This window comes from Euprymna scolopes, chromosome 9, assembly GCF_053919585.1.
Source record: "Euprymna scolopes isolate OS-2025 chromosome 9, ASM5391958v1, whole genome shotgun sequence".
In the NCBI taxonomy this organism is placed as follows: domain Eukaryota; kingdom Metazoa; phylum Mollusca; class Cephalopoda; order Sepiida; family Sepiolidae; genus Euprymna; species Euprymna scolopes.
The window spans coordinates 10,254,088-10,271,995 of record NC_136490.1 but is presented as its reverse complement, the minus strand read 5'-3'; the positions used below and the strand labels follow the sequence as shown (position 1 = coordinate 10,271,995).

At 32.3% G+C, this 17,908-nt stretch overlaps 1 protein-coding gene across 16 annotated transcripts in view; it reads right to left on the bottom strand.

Annotated features, from left to right (window-relative positions):
* Positions 1 to 17,908, bottom strand: part of LOC145284430 (lachesin-like) — a 1,332,212-nt gene that overhangs the window by 452,239 nt on the left and 862,065 nt on the right. For 10 of the 16 annotated variants that reach the window (XM_080133226.1, XM_080133240.1, XM_080133228.1 and 7 more), the window contains one exon: positions 10,785 to 10,814. The exons of the other annotated variants lie outside the window; for them this stretch is intronic. In XM_080133226.1, the coding sequence (XP_079989352.1) occupies positions 10,785 to 10,814 (30 nt within the window). The remainder of the gene's footprint in view (positions 1 to 10,784; positions 10,815 to 17,908) is intronic. 16 annotated transcript variants of the gene reach the window in all.

Here is a 17,908-nt window from a genome sequence, read left to right as displayed (position 1 = left end):
ATTTCAAAAAGAATTAATAATTGTAAAGTTGTGAAAATATTTTCTTGATTTCACTTCTATCTAAAATTTATTATTGTTGAATATTTTAACATTATTTAAAAATGAACCATCAATTGAGATAACGTCATAGTTTCTTTTTGCTAGTTTTAGTGGACAGACTTTTATAAATGTTCCAGACATTTTTTTAATAGAGGATATTGTTTACATGCTTATCTAAAAATAATTATTTACTAGAAGTTTCTGAAACAAAGAAATCTTATTCCCTTCGGAGAAACTTAAAATTAGTGTTCAACTTGTATATTTGTTATTTGATCAGTTTCATTTCGCCTAACATTTCTTTGAAAATGTTAATAAAAATGTGTTTCTTGTCCAGAAAGGAAATTTTTTGCATAAAATTGTAGATTCAGACCTTCTGCTAAAAACCACTTGCTAAAAATGAAATTCAACTTTTAAGTGAAATGGAAAAAGGAAATCATTATTTAAAAATTTAAGGTAGAGCAGTTTCGCATATAAATTTACTGTAATATTATTCTCCATTTCTGGACCATTTTGGCTTTTTATGACAGTTAATTAAAAAACAAATATCACTAATCTCAAGCCTTAGTGAAAAAATTTTAACATTCTTCAAAAAATATACACACATATACATATAATATTATATATATGTATATATATATAATAAATAAAATATCGCAGTATGTAAAAATAGTAAATATGAAATGAGGTGCCCGAAAATGGTGCTACCAAAATAAGATTTGGTCGTTTATTCTGATACAATTCCATTTTAACATAATGGCTTGAGCAATTGTGTTGGGTGAAAAGAAGCGTGTAGCAATATTCCACATTTATAAGGAAGTGTAGTCAAAGACTCATCAACAAAATAAACACTGAAAGAACAATTCCAAAATCAATAACAAAGTCAATCATCAATCAAAAAATTCTTCAATTTGGAGATTTCTGTGAAAGAATTTGGATGAATTTCAAGGAGAAATTGATATGGAAATAAAATAAAAGTGAATATTCTCTAAGAAAAACAACTGAAGAAAAATCAGGGCTGGAGGGGAAGGAGTACTGGAATTTTAAAGAAAACAAAAAAAAAACATTTGATTGATGAAGAGAAACGAATTGTGAATTGATATTGAAGGAGGAATGGATGCATTTGGTGCAGGAAGTCAATGGAACACACAAAGTTACACTTTTAAGGAAATCTTCAGACTGGCAAATTAAATGCATAAACTTTAAATAATTATACAAAATCATGACACTTACCTAAAATGCTCTGATGAACTCGTTACACTTGTGCCCCCTCAACGTACATATAACTGACAAACCTGCTTAGCAACAAAATCACACCCCTTCACTGTTGAGGTCCCTAAATGCCAGGAAGTTTTCTACTCTAATAGTTTCTTCCCTCGAGCAGCTAAACTTTGGAATTCCCTTCCTGCTACCTGCTTCCCTGATTGTACTTAAATGCAGAAGTTCAAATGTAACGTAAATCAACATCTTCTAAATCTTTCCTTGGCATACTCCTAAATAGTATCCCCTTTCCTTTACGTCCATTGTTAGGGGGGAACTAGAATAAAATTTAAAAAAAAGGGGGGGTTCTCTTGCTAATATGGATCATGCCTCATGAAGAATAGGACCCACTCTCTCTACCACGTAAGTTATTACAGCATATTTGCATATTGTGTGGTGTATCAGACTTTAGATTGAAAAAAAAAAAAAAACACCCTAGGCAGGTTGGGTCATTCACAAGTGGAAACCAGTCACATGTATATCCCGATCAGGGAACGTGACAATATTAGATTTTTGCAATTCTTGCAAGGTGATCTTAAAGGTCCTCCAACATAGGTAGCCTAGTATTCCCAAATAGTCACCCATCTGGTTCTGAATAGGCTTCAGGTCGCTTAACTACAGTGCCAATTATTTTACACGATTACTGTAAAAACATGTTAAATGTGTATATATTTTCTCAAACGTAAAGATACCTTTATGAGGGATGATCTGTCGATTTTAGTTTTACTAATAGTTTATAATCAACAGATATTCATTATTTTAGTTTTACTAATAGTTTATAATCAATAGATATTCATTATTTTAGTTTTACTAATAGTTTATAATCAATAGATATTCATTATTTTAGTTTTACTAATAGTTTATAATCAATAGATATTCATTATTTTAGTTTTACTAATAGTTTATAATCAATAGATATTCATTATTTTAGTTTTACTAACAGTTTATAATCAATAGATATTCATTGTTTTAGTTTTACTAATAGTTTATAATCAATAGATATTCATTATTTTAGTTTTACTAACAGTTTATAATCAATAGATATTCATTATTTTAGTTTTACTAATAGTTTATAATCAATAGATATTCATTATTTTAGTTTTACTAATAGTTTATAATCAATAGATATTCATTATTTTAGTTTTACTAACAGTTTATAATCAATAGATATTCATTATTTTAGTTTTACTAATAATTTATAATCAATAGATATTCATTATTTTAGTTTTACTAATAGTTTATAATCAATAGATATTCATTATTTTAGTTTTACTAATAGTTTATAATCAATAGATATTCATTATTTTAGTTTTACTAACAGTTTATAATCAATAGATATTCATTGTTTTATTACTATTAGCAGTGGAAAATTTTTCTTTAAAGAAAATCAAATAAAAATCTTTTTGGCATCAAGAAATAGGCACACATTTTTCTGATTCTGATACCCCACAAAGCTCCGATTTTTTCGATTCCCGATTCTGATAAATCGTCCCAACACTACTATTTATAAAATAAACGAAGCTTATACTTAATACAAGTCGCTGCAAGCAAGGTATGAAGCTATTTGTTAACGTTAAAAAAACAAAAGATAATTAACAAAGTCATTAGAAAAACTAAGGTTATAGATAGGAGAAATACAACAGTAGGAGAACTCCACAAACGTATAGTTCTTGGAAAGAAGCTACTGGATTAGGACGATCGTATTTTCTGGTCTGCGTGAGCAAGTTGCAACAACCCGTAAGTCAAAACCATCTAAAAGCATTTTTCCCATTTCTTAATTTCGATTTCTTTTAAAAGAAATAAAACGGTAAAACTTTTTATTTATTTGTGGACTGTTATCCTCACCTTCGTTGTTGTTGTTTCACAACGTTTCGGCCAACTATTCCTCTGGCCTTCATCAGGTGGTTAACGGTGGCGTAGTGGATAGAGGCGTCAACTTTTACGGTTCCAGGTGAGCATTGTCTGAAGATAGTGGTTTCAATCCTACTTAAACCAGGCCAGAGGATTAGTTGGCGAAAAAACGCGGTAAGCCAACAACGACTATGGAAAGCAATACTTACTGAAGATACAGTTAAGAGATTCAGCATTCCTATCCTATCACGGTAAATCATCTGATGAAGGTCAGAGGAATAATTGGGCAAAACGTTGTGAAACAACAATTATGAGGATAACAGTCCGCAAATAAATAAAAAATATGCAAAAGATTTCAATAAATTATCTTCTTTCTTCAATTATTTATAGAACTCATCTACTTTTCTCTATAATTTATCGTTTTAAATTTTTTAACGTTTCTCTCTATAATTTATCGTTTTAAATTTTTTAACGTTTCTCTCTATAATTTATCGTTTTAAATTTTTTAACGTTTCTCTCTATAATTTATCGTTTTAAATTTTTTAACGTTTTTCTCTATAATTTACTGATTTAAAAGTTTTAGCATGGTAAAAAAAAATTATTTGGGAGCAAAACAATTCTTGCAAAATTCATTTGACCGTAAATTAATTACAACAACTCTGTTAGAGAAAAACAGCATTCCAAAGGCGGCTAGTGGGAGGGGGGGGGACTGAGACCCGAGAATGGACGCAAGTCAAAGAATGGACGTAAGTCTATGGCAGAGGGAAAATGACCCGACGCTGCTGGGGTCAAGTTATTTTGGGAGATCAATGTGAGGTCATGCCGAGGTTGTAGGGAACACGAGCAGCAGCTAAAGAGGGGCAGTCCGGGTTCGCGTTTTGGCAGCGAGGGAAGGCGATGTTTTTTTTCTTGGCTCATAGAATCAGAGGCGATAAAGCGAATGATACCTTCAAAAGGAAAAAGGGTTATACCGTTGAATCTGAGTTGTCCATAATGAGTGACGAATGTTTTTCTTTTTTTTTTTCATTGGGCTCCGGAAAGAAAAACAATGGAGAGGACAATGAAATTTTAAAAAAAGAAGAAAAAAAGAAATGTTATATGCGGTAACATTATCCCGAAATGGAAATAAGGATCCTTGATTTGGGAGAAACAGGTTTGTGAATTTATCATCTTTCCCCCCACCAAAAAGACTTTTGTGTTTGCAATCCAGCAGATACTCGACCGAAGATTATTGTGCAGATGTACCATTAAATGAATTGTTGACCCCATCTCTGAACTAATACCCCCTTTTCCTCTGGAATTAATAGCGACCACTCTTTCTCCTCCATCATCAATGAACTCTTTTTTTTTTCGCCACTTTCAATCCTGGGTTATTTTTGGTTTGCTTATTTGTTTTTTGTATACAAAAAAGATAAATAAAACCCAAATAAAAAAGAATACATAAACTATATTTCTGCCTCCGATCTCCTCATTATTTCATATTGAATTTTTTTGCCTCCTTTTTGCATGCTTCGCTCCTCACTGTTTTTATTAGAGACCCGGGAAAATTTGGTATATAATTAAATTTGCTTACACTCGACTGGATTCAGGGAACCAGCCGAGAAGCCATCCCTGGTGGTAAATTCCCCTACTCCAAGCCGAATGCACACATTAACCCGAAGTCCGTATCCCGGAGTTAAAGTTACTGCTCTGCATTTAAACCCGGACCAAGGGTGTAACAATATATCAACAGCAGTTTTAATTACCAACAACTTCCTCGCACTGTATCAGTGCCTAAAAATAAACAATTCCATGAGCAGAGTTTGTCTCCACAAAATGTTCGTCTGTGGAAAGCAATACAATGTGTCTGCAATCAACAAGGAAAAGCTCATTACAAGAATGGTCGAGATTGTTGATTTGGAGACTAAGGAATACAAAATCTCTGGTGAAGAATATTTTTTATCAATTTTGCATGCATATTTTTTTATTCATGCAATCAATTTGCCAGTAGTGATATTCCGAACAAGTCCCCAAAATGTATCATTTTCTTTCTCTTAAGCTTATCACACACACACGTGTTTTGGAATAAAGCTGTGAACAAATAATTGTTGAATAAAAATTTGGAGAAAAAGACAATAGATGTTAGAGATCAGATTAAAAAGATGGATCAAAACACAAAGGATATATATATATATATGCACACCTACACACTAGTTACATTAGCTGCTATATTTTTAACAGTGCTCAATATAAGTGATAGAGCTGGTTTATATTTAATTTTGTACATAGGGAACGTTGCTTGGTGACTGACGGTTTCTTGCATCCTTCTTTTGAAGAAGAATGCACTGCGAGAAAATGACAATCACAATTCATTTAACTGTCTACAAACTATCATTTATCTCTCATATGTGTGTGTGTGTGTGTGTGTGTGTGTGTGAGAAATTTATGTTTGCGCATGTATTAATATCAACAGTATCGGTATTTCCGTGCACAAGAAACTCTTGTGATGATCGATGTTGTAATGAAGCGTTGCGATTAGGTTCATTTCATTATGTTACATTTCATTTCATTATGTTACATTTCATTTCATTATGTTACATATGGATTATTTGATTTAAATTGACAAGTCGTGGTTTCAGTCTTTGTAATCTCCAGTCAATTCCTTATTCAATTTATATGTAGCAACTCTATTAAACCTACTCCAGTATCACGCATTATCAAACTGGAACCATTCATTACCTCGCAATGAATCTAAACACCATATATATATATATATATATATATATATATATATATATATATATATATAAAGTGAAATTGTCTGTGTATTTGTACATTTCCCTACCAAACTACTGTCAATTTTCAGTTAACAGACTCGAGATTTGCCATAAGGGTTATTGAGATTTGGGGAAATCTTTAATCAGTTTTCAGCCAAAAACTTAGCTGTCAAGAGGTCAAAGTTCAATGAGTTGACCTTTGAAAATTCTACAAACTCCGCCGCCAATTTTGTGTCTAAACACTTCAAATTTTAGATGTAGGTTACTTGGACATGGATCAAACTTTTTAATTTGATTTGAGCCCAAAACAATAAATGTTAAAAGGGGTCAAAATTTAAAAAAAAAAAAAAAAATGACCTCTGCGGTCTCTAACAATTTACTCAGCCAATTTTTGGTCTAAACCTTTGAAATTTTATATGAAGTGTATTCAGACATAGGGCAAGCTTTTTGATCGGGTTTTGGTCGTAGATTTGGTTGTCAAGGGGTCAAAGTTCAAAAGATTTTACCTTTGCAATCTATAGCAAACTATTCAGCCAATTTTGGGTCTAAACATTTGAAATTTTACATAAAGTGCATTCAGACATGCAGCAAGCTTTTTAATCAGATTCTGAGCAAAATTTTGGCTGCCAAAAGGTCAAAGTGAAAAGATTTGACCTTTGCAGACTCTGGCAAACTCCTCTGCCAATTTGGGTCTAAGTAACAGTACATAGGGTCTGAGCAAAGCCGGGCTGAGCTGCTAGTATGCATAGATAGATATGCAGCACTTTAAATGGATGAATTAAGCCATGCTTTATGTCTACAATGAATGTGTGTACATATATTTTAGTTTTTATGCAAAAATATAAGCAACATTTCTTAATATCTGTTTACGCACACACACAATATGTGTGTGTGTTTTTGTGAAATGTTAAGTTTAGACAAAATATCATTCAAAATTTGCGATGAAATATTTTTAAAAAGTAATTTTGATAGAATCATTCCCATAAAAGTTTGGATAGAAAATCTGTGTTTTTCTTGTTTTTTCTTTTCAGAGACATTTTTATTTTTGATTCAAAAAAATAAACAAATGTCGGCTCTCAATTTCTAACAGACAAACATTTCCTTCTTGGAAGATTTCAATTTTTGTTGTTGAAATATTTGTGAGAAATTTTTGTGCATTTTTATTTATTTTTATTTTTGGAAAATATCGGAAACTCTTCAAATGTCATGAGATTTATTAGCGCTGGATGATTGACATGATAAAGGAAGGGGAGATAATCTTAGTAAATTTGAAAATTGGAGACAGAATTGTTTGGCAAAGTTTGGTTAGTGAAGCGAATCGCAATGTAATCAGACATTTCTTCGTCAGTGAATTATCCATGATTAAAACAATGCTTTCTCTTAGAACGGAATTCACAGAAATAGCATCAAAAGCAACAAATTCTTCCACTCATTTGCTGTTTAGATTCATCAAACATCACGAGGAGACAATTAAAAAAGAGATTTACAAATGTTTGGCCAAGTTTGAATGACACGACAAACATGTTGGATTTTTTTTCTTTTGCAATATTTATTTTTTTTTTAACAAAAAGAAAAAAAAAAAGAAAAAGTCTATGCATGTTTATAAAAGGCTTTGTCCATCAGTTATTTCAGTTTAAAATAGAACTCCCATCGCTAGATGCTCAGATTAAATTTGTTGTAGGCATAAAAAATATTTGTTTCCTCTCATGAATCAATACCTTCAATGAGGCAAATTGGACACACACTGATGTTAGGTATTTGGAGATAGATGTGTTGCAAATACTAAAGCCATGGCCTGTCAATTTAAATCAAATAATCCATATCTAAAAAGAAAGTTTCTGTGTGTGTGTGTGTGTGTGTGTGTGTGTACATTTCCCTACGCAATAACTCTGTCAATCTGTAGGACTCGAAATTTGATATACATGGTACTGAAATTTAGAAAAATCGATGTGATCGGTTTTTGGCCAGAGATTGGGGGATTAAGAGGTTAAAGTTCAATGATTTGATTTTTGAGAACTCTACCAAACTCCTCCGACAATTTATGGTCTAAACACTTGAAATTTTAGATATAGGTTCTTTGGACATGGATCGAACTTAATAACTTAACTTGAGCCCAAAACAATAAATTTTAAGGGGTCAAAAGTTTAAAAAAATTGACCGCTTTTTGTTTCTTTTTTTGCTTAACATACACCTCCAAATACCCGGGCAACGCCGGGCGCCCATGATAGTACGCATATATTTTTGTTTTATCTAGAAACGTGAACGTGTCTGTGTGTGTGTACATTTTCCTACAAAATAACTGTCAATTTTCAGTTTACAGACTCGAAATTTGATATACAGGGTACTGAGATTTGGGAAAATCTATGTGATCGGTTTTCGGCCAGAAATTTGGTTGTTAAGGGGTCAAAGTTCAACGATTCAACCTTTGAGAACTCTACCAAACTCCTCCGATCATTTTGGGTCTAAACACTTGAAATTTTAGATGTAGGTTCCTGGGACATGGATCTAACTTAACTTGAGTTGAGCCAAAAACAATACATGTAAAGGGGTCATAATAGGGGTTAAAGTTTTAAAAAAATTGACACATTTTCTGTTTTTTTTTGGGGGGGGGGCTCAACATACACCTCCAAACACCCGGGCAACGCCGGGCTGAAATGCTAGTATAACAATAAAATGAACCTAATCGCAACGCTTCGTTACAACATTGATCATCACAAGAGGTACTTACTAAGCATATTATATATATATATATATATATATATATATATATATTAGTTATATTTTTTGGAAAAAACTATTCAAGCAGAGTGCTCTATTATAAAGAAAAATCTGAAAATAAGAGTGTATTATGTTTTATTTACAGAAAGTTTAAATCTAATCTATCAAAAATGTAAATGTTTGACGTCTTCAAATGCTTTCTCTCATTTCAATTTACCACATCGACTGATTTAAGTAAGTAAAAATAAAATTATTATGAATACCAAATGCAGCAAAAAAATAAAATAATGCATTCTTTAATTTCAACTTGCTGCATTGGCCAATTTTTAACACAAATTGATAGGAATTTCAATTCTTCGGTTTGGTAAATTTTTGAATTTAAACTTTTATATGAAACAGCTAAAAATCTAAATAACTTAGGTAACCTTAAGATTTTCTACTTAAATACTGCAGGTTGATATCAATAGGTACTACTTAGATTGAAAGTTCAAACACTAAAATGGAATAAAAATACATATGTAATGTAGTGTGTGTGTGTGTGTGTGTGTGTACACGCACACGTATGCTTGCATTGATATTTTGTTTACATTCAGTGATAGCGTAGGGGTTAGAAGCACAAACTGTCAGTAGATTGTCAAGTTTCAATCCTAACTTGAGGCTCTTGCTTGTCTACTTGCACTGAAGATCTATGATACAGCGAAATACTCTATCTGTGGATGACATATATAGTCTTTACTTTTTAATTCGCCATGCTTAAAAATAAATAAGACCTTTCTATAGTCATATGAAAATTTTGTATCAAATATATATATATATATACACACACACACACAAAGAGGCGTTCCAAAATTAATACCTCTTGTTTTTTCCCACCTGAATGGATCAGAGAAGATTGAAAATTTTATTAGGATGAATTAACTCGTGCATTTATAACCTAAAAGTTTCATCTCTTTATTGTGGATATTGACAATGTGAGACTCAAAGAAAGCAAGCCCTGCCATAGATATGTGTCAAAAGTCGAGATTCGTTATTGAATTGCTGTGTATTGGCGACTATGAATCACAAAAGGTTGCTTGTTTTAATGGTACCATTCCCGTCTTCGTAGCTCTTCAACTTTTTGAGTTAAAAAAAGCAGAAGGCTTTACTTTTGGAACGACCCATATATAACTGAGTCTGTTTTGTGAGGTAGAAATGGGTGCGTAAAAAAAAAACTTCTATAAAGAGAAAACAGTTGGAGTCAATGTATACATTTCTCAAACTGAAATTTTCTTCAGGTGAATTTCTCATGGAAGTGTCTGCAAATGTTGGGTGGAGACGTGCTATGTATTTTCTGAAACCTTATCACACATACCTATTGATCAATAGGAAACTGGGGAGGAGCAGCAAACTTATTTTCAAAGATAAAAATCATTTTCCATATCTAATATTATTTAGTAGAACGTTTATGTTTCGTTTATTGTAATTTAATAGTTTGCTTTATGGTGTATCAACCCTTTTAGATTTATTTAACATCAAAACTATTTTTATATGAGTCATTAAACACAAGTTGCTATTATCATATCTTTGCTGATGGTATTGTGGTATATGAAATGAAAAAGATCTAATTGGATTTGAACTCGGTTAAAGAGTCCATAGTTCGCATCACACATGCCACTTGGTCCTTATTGTCACTTGTTTTTATGCAACTGAAAGTGTGTTTAGCTCCAAATTTTTTTCAATGTTATTTTTTTTCTTGTGCTGAGACAATACATTTCTTACAAGTGCTTTTACTCTCTCTCAATTACAAGATCAATGTGTAGCAGGTGAACACACACATTCAGAGCCGGATTTAGAATATGATGCCCCTGGTTCTATATTTACAACACCACACCCTATCTTTAAATAAAAAAATTGTTTTAATATTCAAATAATTCAAATTAGAGCCACCCTTGTTTTAGAATCCCTGGGTTGCAGACCATATGTTAAATCCGGCACTGCATATATGCACATAAAACAAGCTTACTCACATACACACACATACACGCACACATACACAATAATGGTGAATGAGTGAATGTTGCAACCAAGGAAAATCGCTGATGAAACAAACGAAAAAAAACATTTGTGAAGGAATGGGTGAAACCAAACAATAAGAAACAGAAAAGAACTGAATATAATGCTTACCTTGGAAATTAGGAGACTGTCGGTACTCACCTGTGGAAGAAAAAAAAAAACGCACAAAACATTAAAATCTGATGGAAAGAATTAATTTTATTTAAAACAACTTAAAATAATTTGTTTTTTTTATTTAAGCATTTACACTTTTTACTCGGTTAATTAAACGCATTAGTCTGTCATAAAATAAATGAAAGCTTGACAGACATAAAACAAACGTAAAAATAAATTTTTCAAAACTATGAAATTATGTTGGTCTGAATTTGAAAGTTTAATATAAATAGCATTTAAGCTGACAAATCAAACATTCATTCTAATTCACTAACGTTCAATTGTTTTTGTTGTAGCATTGTATTTGACTTAATTTGCTGATATTCATTCAAAATGGATTGAGCTCTTTTTATAGACTACTACACAGCATCCCGGATGCATGCAGACCATGCATAATGGTCGACAGCAGCCAAGATAGGAACGACCAGTCAATCCTGGGACAAGTGGATCAGAGGTAGGTTTTATATCAGTTTTAGTGTGTAAGCACATCTTCGGCAATCTTGAAATGATCCTCGTGGATGAACTCTCCTGTATTGCAGGATGCAGCGTGACCAGACCAACAAAGTTTCTTCTTTAAAAGAGCTTTGTAAAGAGGGATGACCCTGCTTTGTGTCCAGATTTGTGTATTGAAAACAAAATGATGGGGGTGAAGTTGCAGAATTCAGCAGAGGCAGTATACATCAATCATTACCAAACTTTTGGAGTTCGCAACTCACATCAGTTAGGTTTTGCATCTGCATAAAAGGATGTCTGAACAAGTAGTTTAGAAACAGACAAGGTTGTAGGTACGCTTTCATTCGACTACCATGATATATATTTGCTATAGACTAAGGTATTTTGCTGAAATTAATTTTTTATAAATACTTAATCCGTTTTCTATTTTCTAGAAATTTTTAAAGTCACGTCACAAAAAACGAACATCAACCAAGGGAAATAAGTTATTCTTTTAGTAAGAGTAATCAGCCATTTTTTTATATGTGATACATGAGGATTAAATTAAAGTATTTTTTTAATAAAAAACTTTTTCATAAAATGCAAACATATCCAAGAATAATTATTTACACCTGAAAAACCTTTCAAATACGTCAGAAATTTTGAAATAAAACAATTCTGCAAAATAAATATCTTTGTTAACCAAATTTTTGTTTTATTTTAATAGGATTTTAAAATTCAAATTTCATTACAATATCGTTTGTTGAAAATTCCAAATTTTCAACAAACGATAAGTGGATATTGTCTTTTGTTTTTAATAATGTATAAATTCATTTGCTTCTCCATCATAATCATGAACCAACCACCATCTATGGGCAAATAGCCCAACTGCCTTGTGGATGCCTTGGGGAAACGCAAAAGATAACGGATTAAACTCTGGCAAAAACCTGGTTTAAAGTCCTGATTGGCAGATAGTGAAGCATAGCAACACTTTTCTGGCAACGTCTGCAGCTCCGACAACATTAGCTTGCCTTTCCACTGGACTTTGTCAGCTACGCCAAGAAGAGGACCCTGGTAACTGGGCAAACCTAGGCCTCCTTATCATCCACCGTGGCCTGCATTTACAGTGCATCAGATGCAGAAAGCCATTGTCTCACAAGGCACAAGATTATCATCATCGTTTGATATTTGAATAAAGAATTCCAGAATATTATGAAACTATAATTTAAACAAAAAAATATTTGATTGATACTATAGTATTGAACAGAAGTGAAAATCACATTCCAAATAAAAACTCTATGATATATTTATGTACCATGCAAAAATAAGTCTCCTCACCAAAAATTAGAAAACATTGATTAAATGTTTAAGTAAAAAAAAGTTTTTTTAATATTTTGCTGATCTGACATTCATTATTACTTGGTGATAGACTAACTTATCTCCTCTGATGTACTGGTATTTCTACTCTTATCAATTGAAAATCGATAAAATACGATAAAACAGATTCTTATTTTTAATTAAAATTCTACTTGATAATTGTTCCCAGTTTTTGGTGTGGATTCCTATTTTTGCCTGTACGGATATCAACAAGTTTCCCTCTTAATTTTTTGTAACTGATTTTCACTTGAAACCAAGCAGCTATTATTTTAATCTCTGTAAAAGTATTAGCTGTAAATAACTTCATTTAATGCATGAGCATTTGCTCAGTGTTTTAAAGTCAGAAATGATTTTCTATGGATATTAAAAGAAAGCATTTAAACTTTATCAAAGAGTCAGGTTATTCTTTGTTTTTCAGTTATTAATAAAAAAAATAAATAAATAAAAATTTACACTATTTATAAAGACGTGTTGAATAGAAATGTAACTGAGCGCGTATGAGCACATGTGAAAATAGCAGCAGCAGCTGATGGATAGATGGCTAGTGAAGGTATTAGCAGCAGTTTCAGTACGTATGCAAATTATCAAGTGTTCGTGGGTTTGCACCAAAAGTAAGAGGAAAAGGACAGTAGATGGTCCAGTGGAGAAAAAAAGTGTGTGATGATGGACATGTAAAGTAAAAGATGAGAAATAACTGGCTGTGACCAGCGTGAGGTTGGGAAAAAGAAAAAGTGTGGGCCGAGTGAGATGGAGGGGTGACCCTGTGGTGGGGGCGAAATACTTTTAGGCTGGTGTTGAGATGGCAGGGTTTTGTTAATCTCATGGAAAGTAATGATAATAAATGTCTTTTGCTAAAACAGAAAAAAAAAAGCCAAGTCGGATTTATTTTTGTTTTTTTTTATTCTTTTGCGACGGTACCCACATTACAAATAGATCAAACATCGCTGTTGAAAGTAACCAAGGAAAAAAAAAGAACAGGCTGAAAAACATTTGGACTGATGCAGTCAAAGGCGAAATAAAGGAATGAAACATAAATGATAGAATTTCATGAAGAAAATTTGTACTGCTATCATCAATGTTAAACCGACATGCAACACACTAATCAATAGATTTTGTATAAAATATGACTTTATATTCGTTCATGTTTTTCATTGTGTTGGTGAGTATTTCTCTCCAATCATTAGTCGTGTTTCCATAGAGTTAATACATTTTTAATATGGACAAGCTCAAAACAAGTTCAATTCAGTTTCAACACGTTTTCCGAAATATCTCATTTCATATTTGACATTTCATTCAGATATGAACATTGTTCAAACACAAAAAATTATTTTCCTTAAAACTATTTCAGTTAATATCACTTTCAAACCTACTTTGTCGCATAGCATAGAGTTATTGTCACACACACACATTATATATATATATATATATATATATATATATAATGTGTGTGTGGAAGAGAAACCCAGCAGTGTGCGATTATTAAGAAAATCAAAATATAAGAACGTAATATTTATTTATATATGTATTGCAGAAGATCAGATGAACATTGGTACTATCGGTTTCAAATTCAAATCTAGGGAGGTAAACATGAATAGATGCCGAAGAGGGCCTTTGGTAAAGGAAACTAATTATAGGTCCTCTTTGTTTGAATTTGAAATCAATCGTCTTGATGTTTCAATATTCTGTAAATGGCCAAGATCTCTCTGATTCTTTCTCCTTTGATCTTAAGCACATGGTACAATGGCGACATTGGTGGCTGGTTAATTTTAATGCATCTAAAACCAAGCTTCTATTTTTCTATCATCAACGCTCTTACCCCTGTCTAGCATCAACTGAAATAAATGGCTCTCATCTTAGGGAGGCTCCATGTTTTGACAAGCTTCTTGGTTTGACCTTTACTCCAGATCTGAAATAGAACATGTACATGTAATCCATTACCAAGGCCGCTGGAAAAATGGTCGAACCATTCTACCACTCTAGTAAATATCTCACTGCCGATGCAATTCTCTACCTATATAAGAGCCAAGTAGAATGGAGTACTGTTGCCATATCTGGACAGGAGCTGTTAGAAGCAGCTTATCCTGCCTTGACAAAGTTCAAAATAGACTTTATAGCCTAGTGGAAAATGCCCTGCAACCTCTTTCCTACAGAAGAGATGTTGCGAGCCTTTCTCTGCTCTATCGTTATTTTCATGGAAAGTGCTCGTCTGAGCTCCAATTTATGGTACCCCCTTGCCAAACTTTCACAAAAACACTCGTCTAGTGGAAACCACTATCAATAATTTTCTCCACTCTTTATCTGTGTCTAAACCTAAACATGGATTCCATGAACAAAGTTTCTTCCTTAGAACTGCACGCCTGTAGAACTCTTTTCCGTTTCTCTGCTTTCCAGCTGACTACAACAATATGGTCGTCTTCAAATCCAATGTAAAAAAGTTCTTGATGATCCGTCCCCTTAAGCAATCTAATTTACCAAATTTCCACGACTAACGATTACTACAATATTGCCCCATTGCCTATCGTACACTCATTAACGTTTATTCTCGAGTAGCCTCCGGGCCTTGATAAGTGGCGACTCCTTTGTAATATATATGTAAATCGTTGTGTTGAAGAAGACGTTTTGTTTTGAGAAATAATCTGTTTTCAGAGATGGCTGTGCAACCACACACACACGCATATATACTAGAAAAATACCAGTCTCAGGAGGGGTAAATATTAGTTCTTAAAAAAAAACAGTTTTTCACTTTTTTTTTTTTTTTCATTTTTCTTAAACTTTTTCTTCTAGGGGATGGTACATCCAACCAGATGTCTGACATTTACCCCTATTTTAGTGAGTCCAAGCAAGAGATCTTTTCAGGATTCTAGCCGTCCCTTTCAGTGTCTCTGCTCCCTTATGAAGAATAAAATCAGTGTATGATACTAAACATATCTAGAATCCTTATTCCCATTTTGATTAAAATCCTTGTTAAATGATTTTGATTCTTAAAAAAAAAAAAAAAATGTCTAAAATTTCAGGTTTTTTGTTAGTCCCATGGTGTGTTTTGTTACCCTAATTTTGCTTAAGTGTTCATAATTCCTGGTTGGCAACTTATTTCTTTTCCTACCTCCCAGTACTCTTCTGACTCAGTGAGGATATAGCACACATGGTGTGGCGCAGTTGTATCGCAGGTTTCCTTGGAGGTGAATCAGATTGAAAGTTCATGAAAACATTGTGTTCATCATAGATATCAAAAAAAAAAAACTGTATTCTGCGGGCATCTTTAAATGGCACTAAAGTTATTGTTCTGTGTTTACATTTTAAAACCAATGCTATATATTGGATACAATACAATAATCAATAAGGAATAAATCCAAAATCTTCATACATTAAAATATATTTAAACATATTTTATGACCAATCATTGAAAACTTTAAAATCCAAGGGCGGAAACTGCAGCCTATGATTTTGACAAATAATTATAATCCATTGTATTAAGATTATATTACATGATAAGGGCTGTCCCCTTTTCATGTAAGTAAAAAAATAGGGAATTAGTTAAATGTAAATATGAAATAGGATAGTCAAGGATTCGAACTTGCGAAGTTATGATTGGAATTCTCAATTTCAAGTCTAAGTTAAAATAAATACAGAATGTTATTGAAAATAAGGAATGTGGAATTGCCATTGTTTAGCTCACACAAAATAGTTAGATATTTGTTTATTGAAAAAGGAATGTAATGATGGATTTTGTTTCTGTTATAAAAATGAAAATTAAAATAAGGAATTTAAAAACGGACAATGGAAAATGTTATTTGTAAAGTGGGTTACGAAAATTAGGTTAGAGGGTCGGCTTTGTAAGAAACAGGTGAATAACAATGCATGCTTAAACACCGAGGCATGTCATGCCATGTGTTCTGAGAGACACGTGCTGCTCATGCAGTGACGTCATGAGTTATAAATTTAGTTAGAGAAGAGAATCAGAATCAGAGTTAGGAGAAGCCAGAGAAGGGAGTCAGATCAGAGGAGCAGAGAGGTTCAGACCGATTCTCCGTTAGAGTCAAGGCTCACTCTGGAAGTGAGAGGGTTTAGAAATAACCATGTAACAACTTGGAATCCCTGAAATACAGAATCATTTCCGACCAGTCGAAGAATAAATGATCATGTTTTTATAACTGCCGTCTTTCTGTGTTCATCATTACAATGAGAAGGGTAACGTGTTTATATTATATGTACAACTGTTTATGTCTCCAATATGTTATCTCTTACAAACATGAACATCTTAAGACAATATGTACACTCACAATGAATATATAATATCTAACATCCAACAACATGATCACACAACATGGACCTCTAAGATACTACTAAGACGAACATAACATCAACAACAACAAATATATAAGTCGTCATCTAAATAAGAACAGTGAAACATACTCTCATATTTGGTACTTCAAAAATAACACCCAGCATGCAACAATTATACTAAAATTAAAAAAAAAATTTTTTGTTTTATCATTTATTTTATTGTATTATTTTATATATTAATATCAACAAGATATAAGTGATTCTAACTGTTCAACGGGGCTGAAGATATATCATGAACCAGAAGAATAACTATATTTTACAAAATAATACTAGAAACATTTTCGTATTGGGATGTATAAACACCTCCTGGAACTAACCATGACTAATGCAGGGTTAAAATGTCTGGTGAAAATGAAATTCAAAGAGTCTTCCATAATTGGTAGCTTATAATTATGGATCAAATTTACTTGAAGTCTGAAAAATTTTAATTTTTAAATGCGAAGTAGTGTGTATACCCTTAATTAAAATGCACTAATGAAACTGAGATTTGGGAAATACTGTTAATTCATGTTTGTCTAGTGTTAAAATTTCAAAATAATTGTAGGTATCTGAATTTTCATGGTGGATTTTCACCCCCTCTTTGCATAGTAAACTAAATATAGGCTACATTAGCCACCCTTATGACTAGCAGCTGTATTCCAAAATACAATTTACAAGCGGAATTATGCACATGAAAATATAGAAACGCATACAAAATACCATACTTACAAAGCTAATAGCGAAAGAATGCGCTTAAGTCAACTACTTTATTTTTCAAATGCAATATGATACAATAAAAATGTTTTTTTAAAAGATTAAGAAATTGATTCATATTTTCCAGACGCAAATAATTTACGTACTTAATTACTTTTTTTAAAATACATCACATTTTTTTTAGCCAAAACATCTCATTACTTTCCTGTCAAAAGCATTTTTTTTTTGGCTGTTTT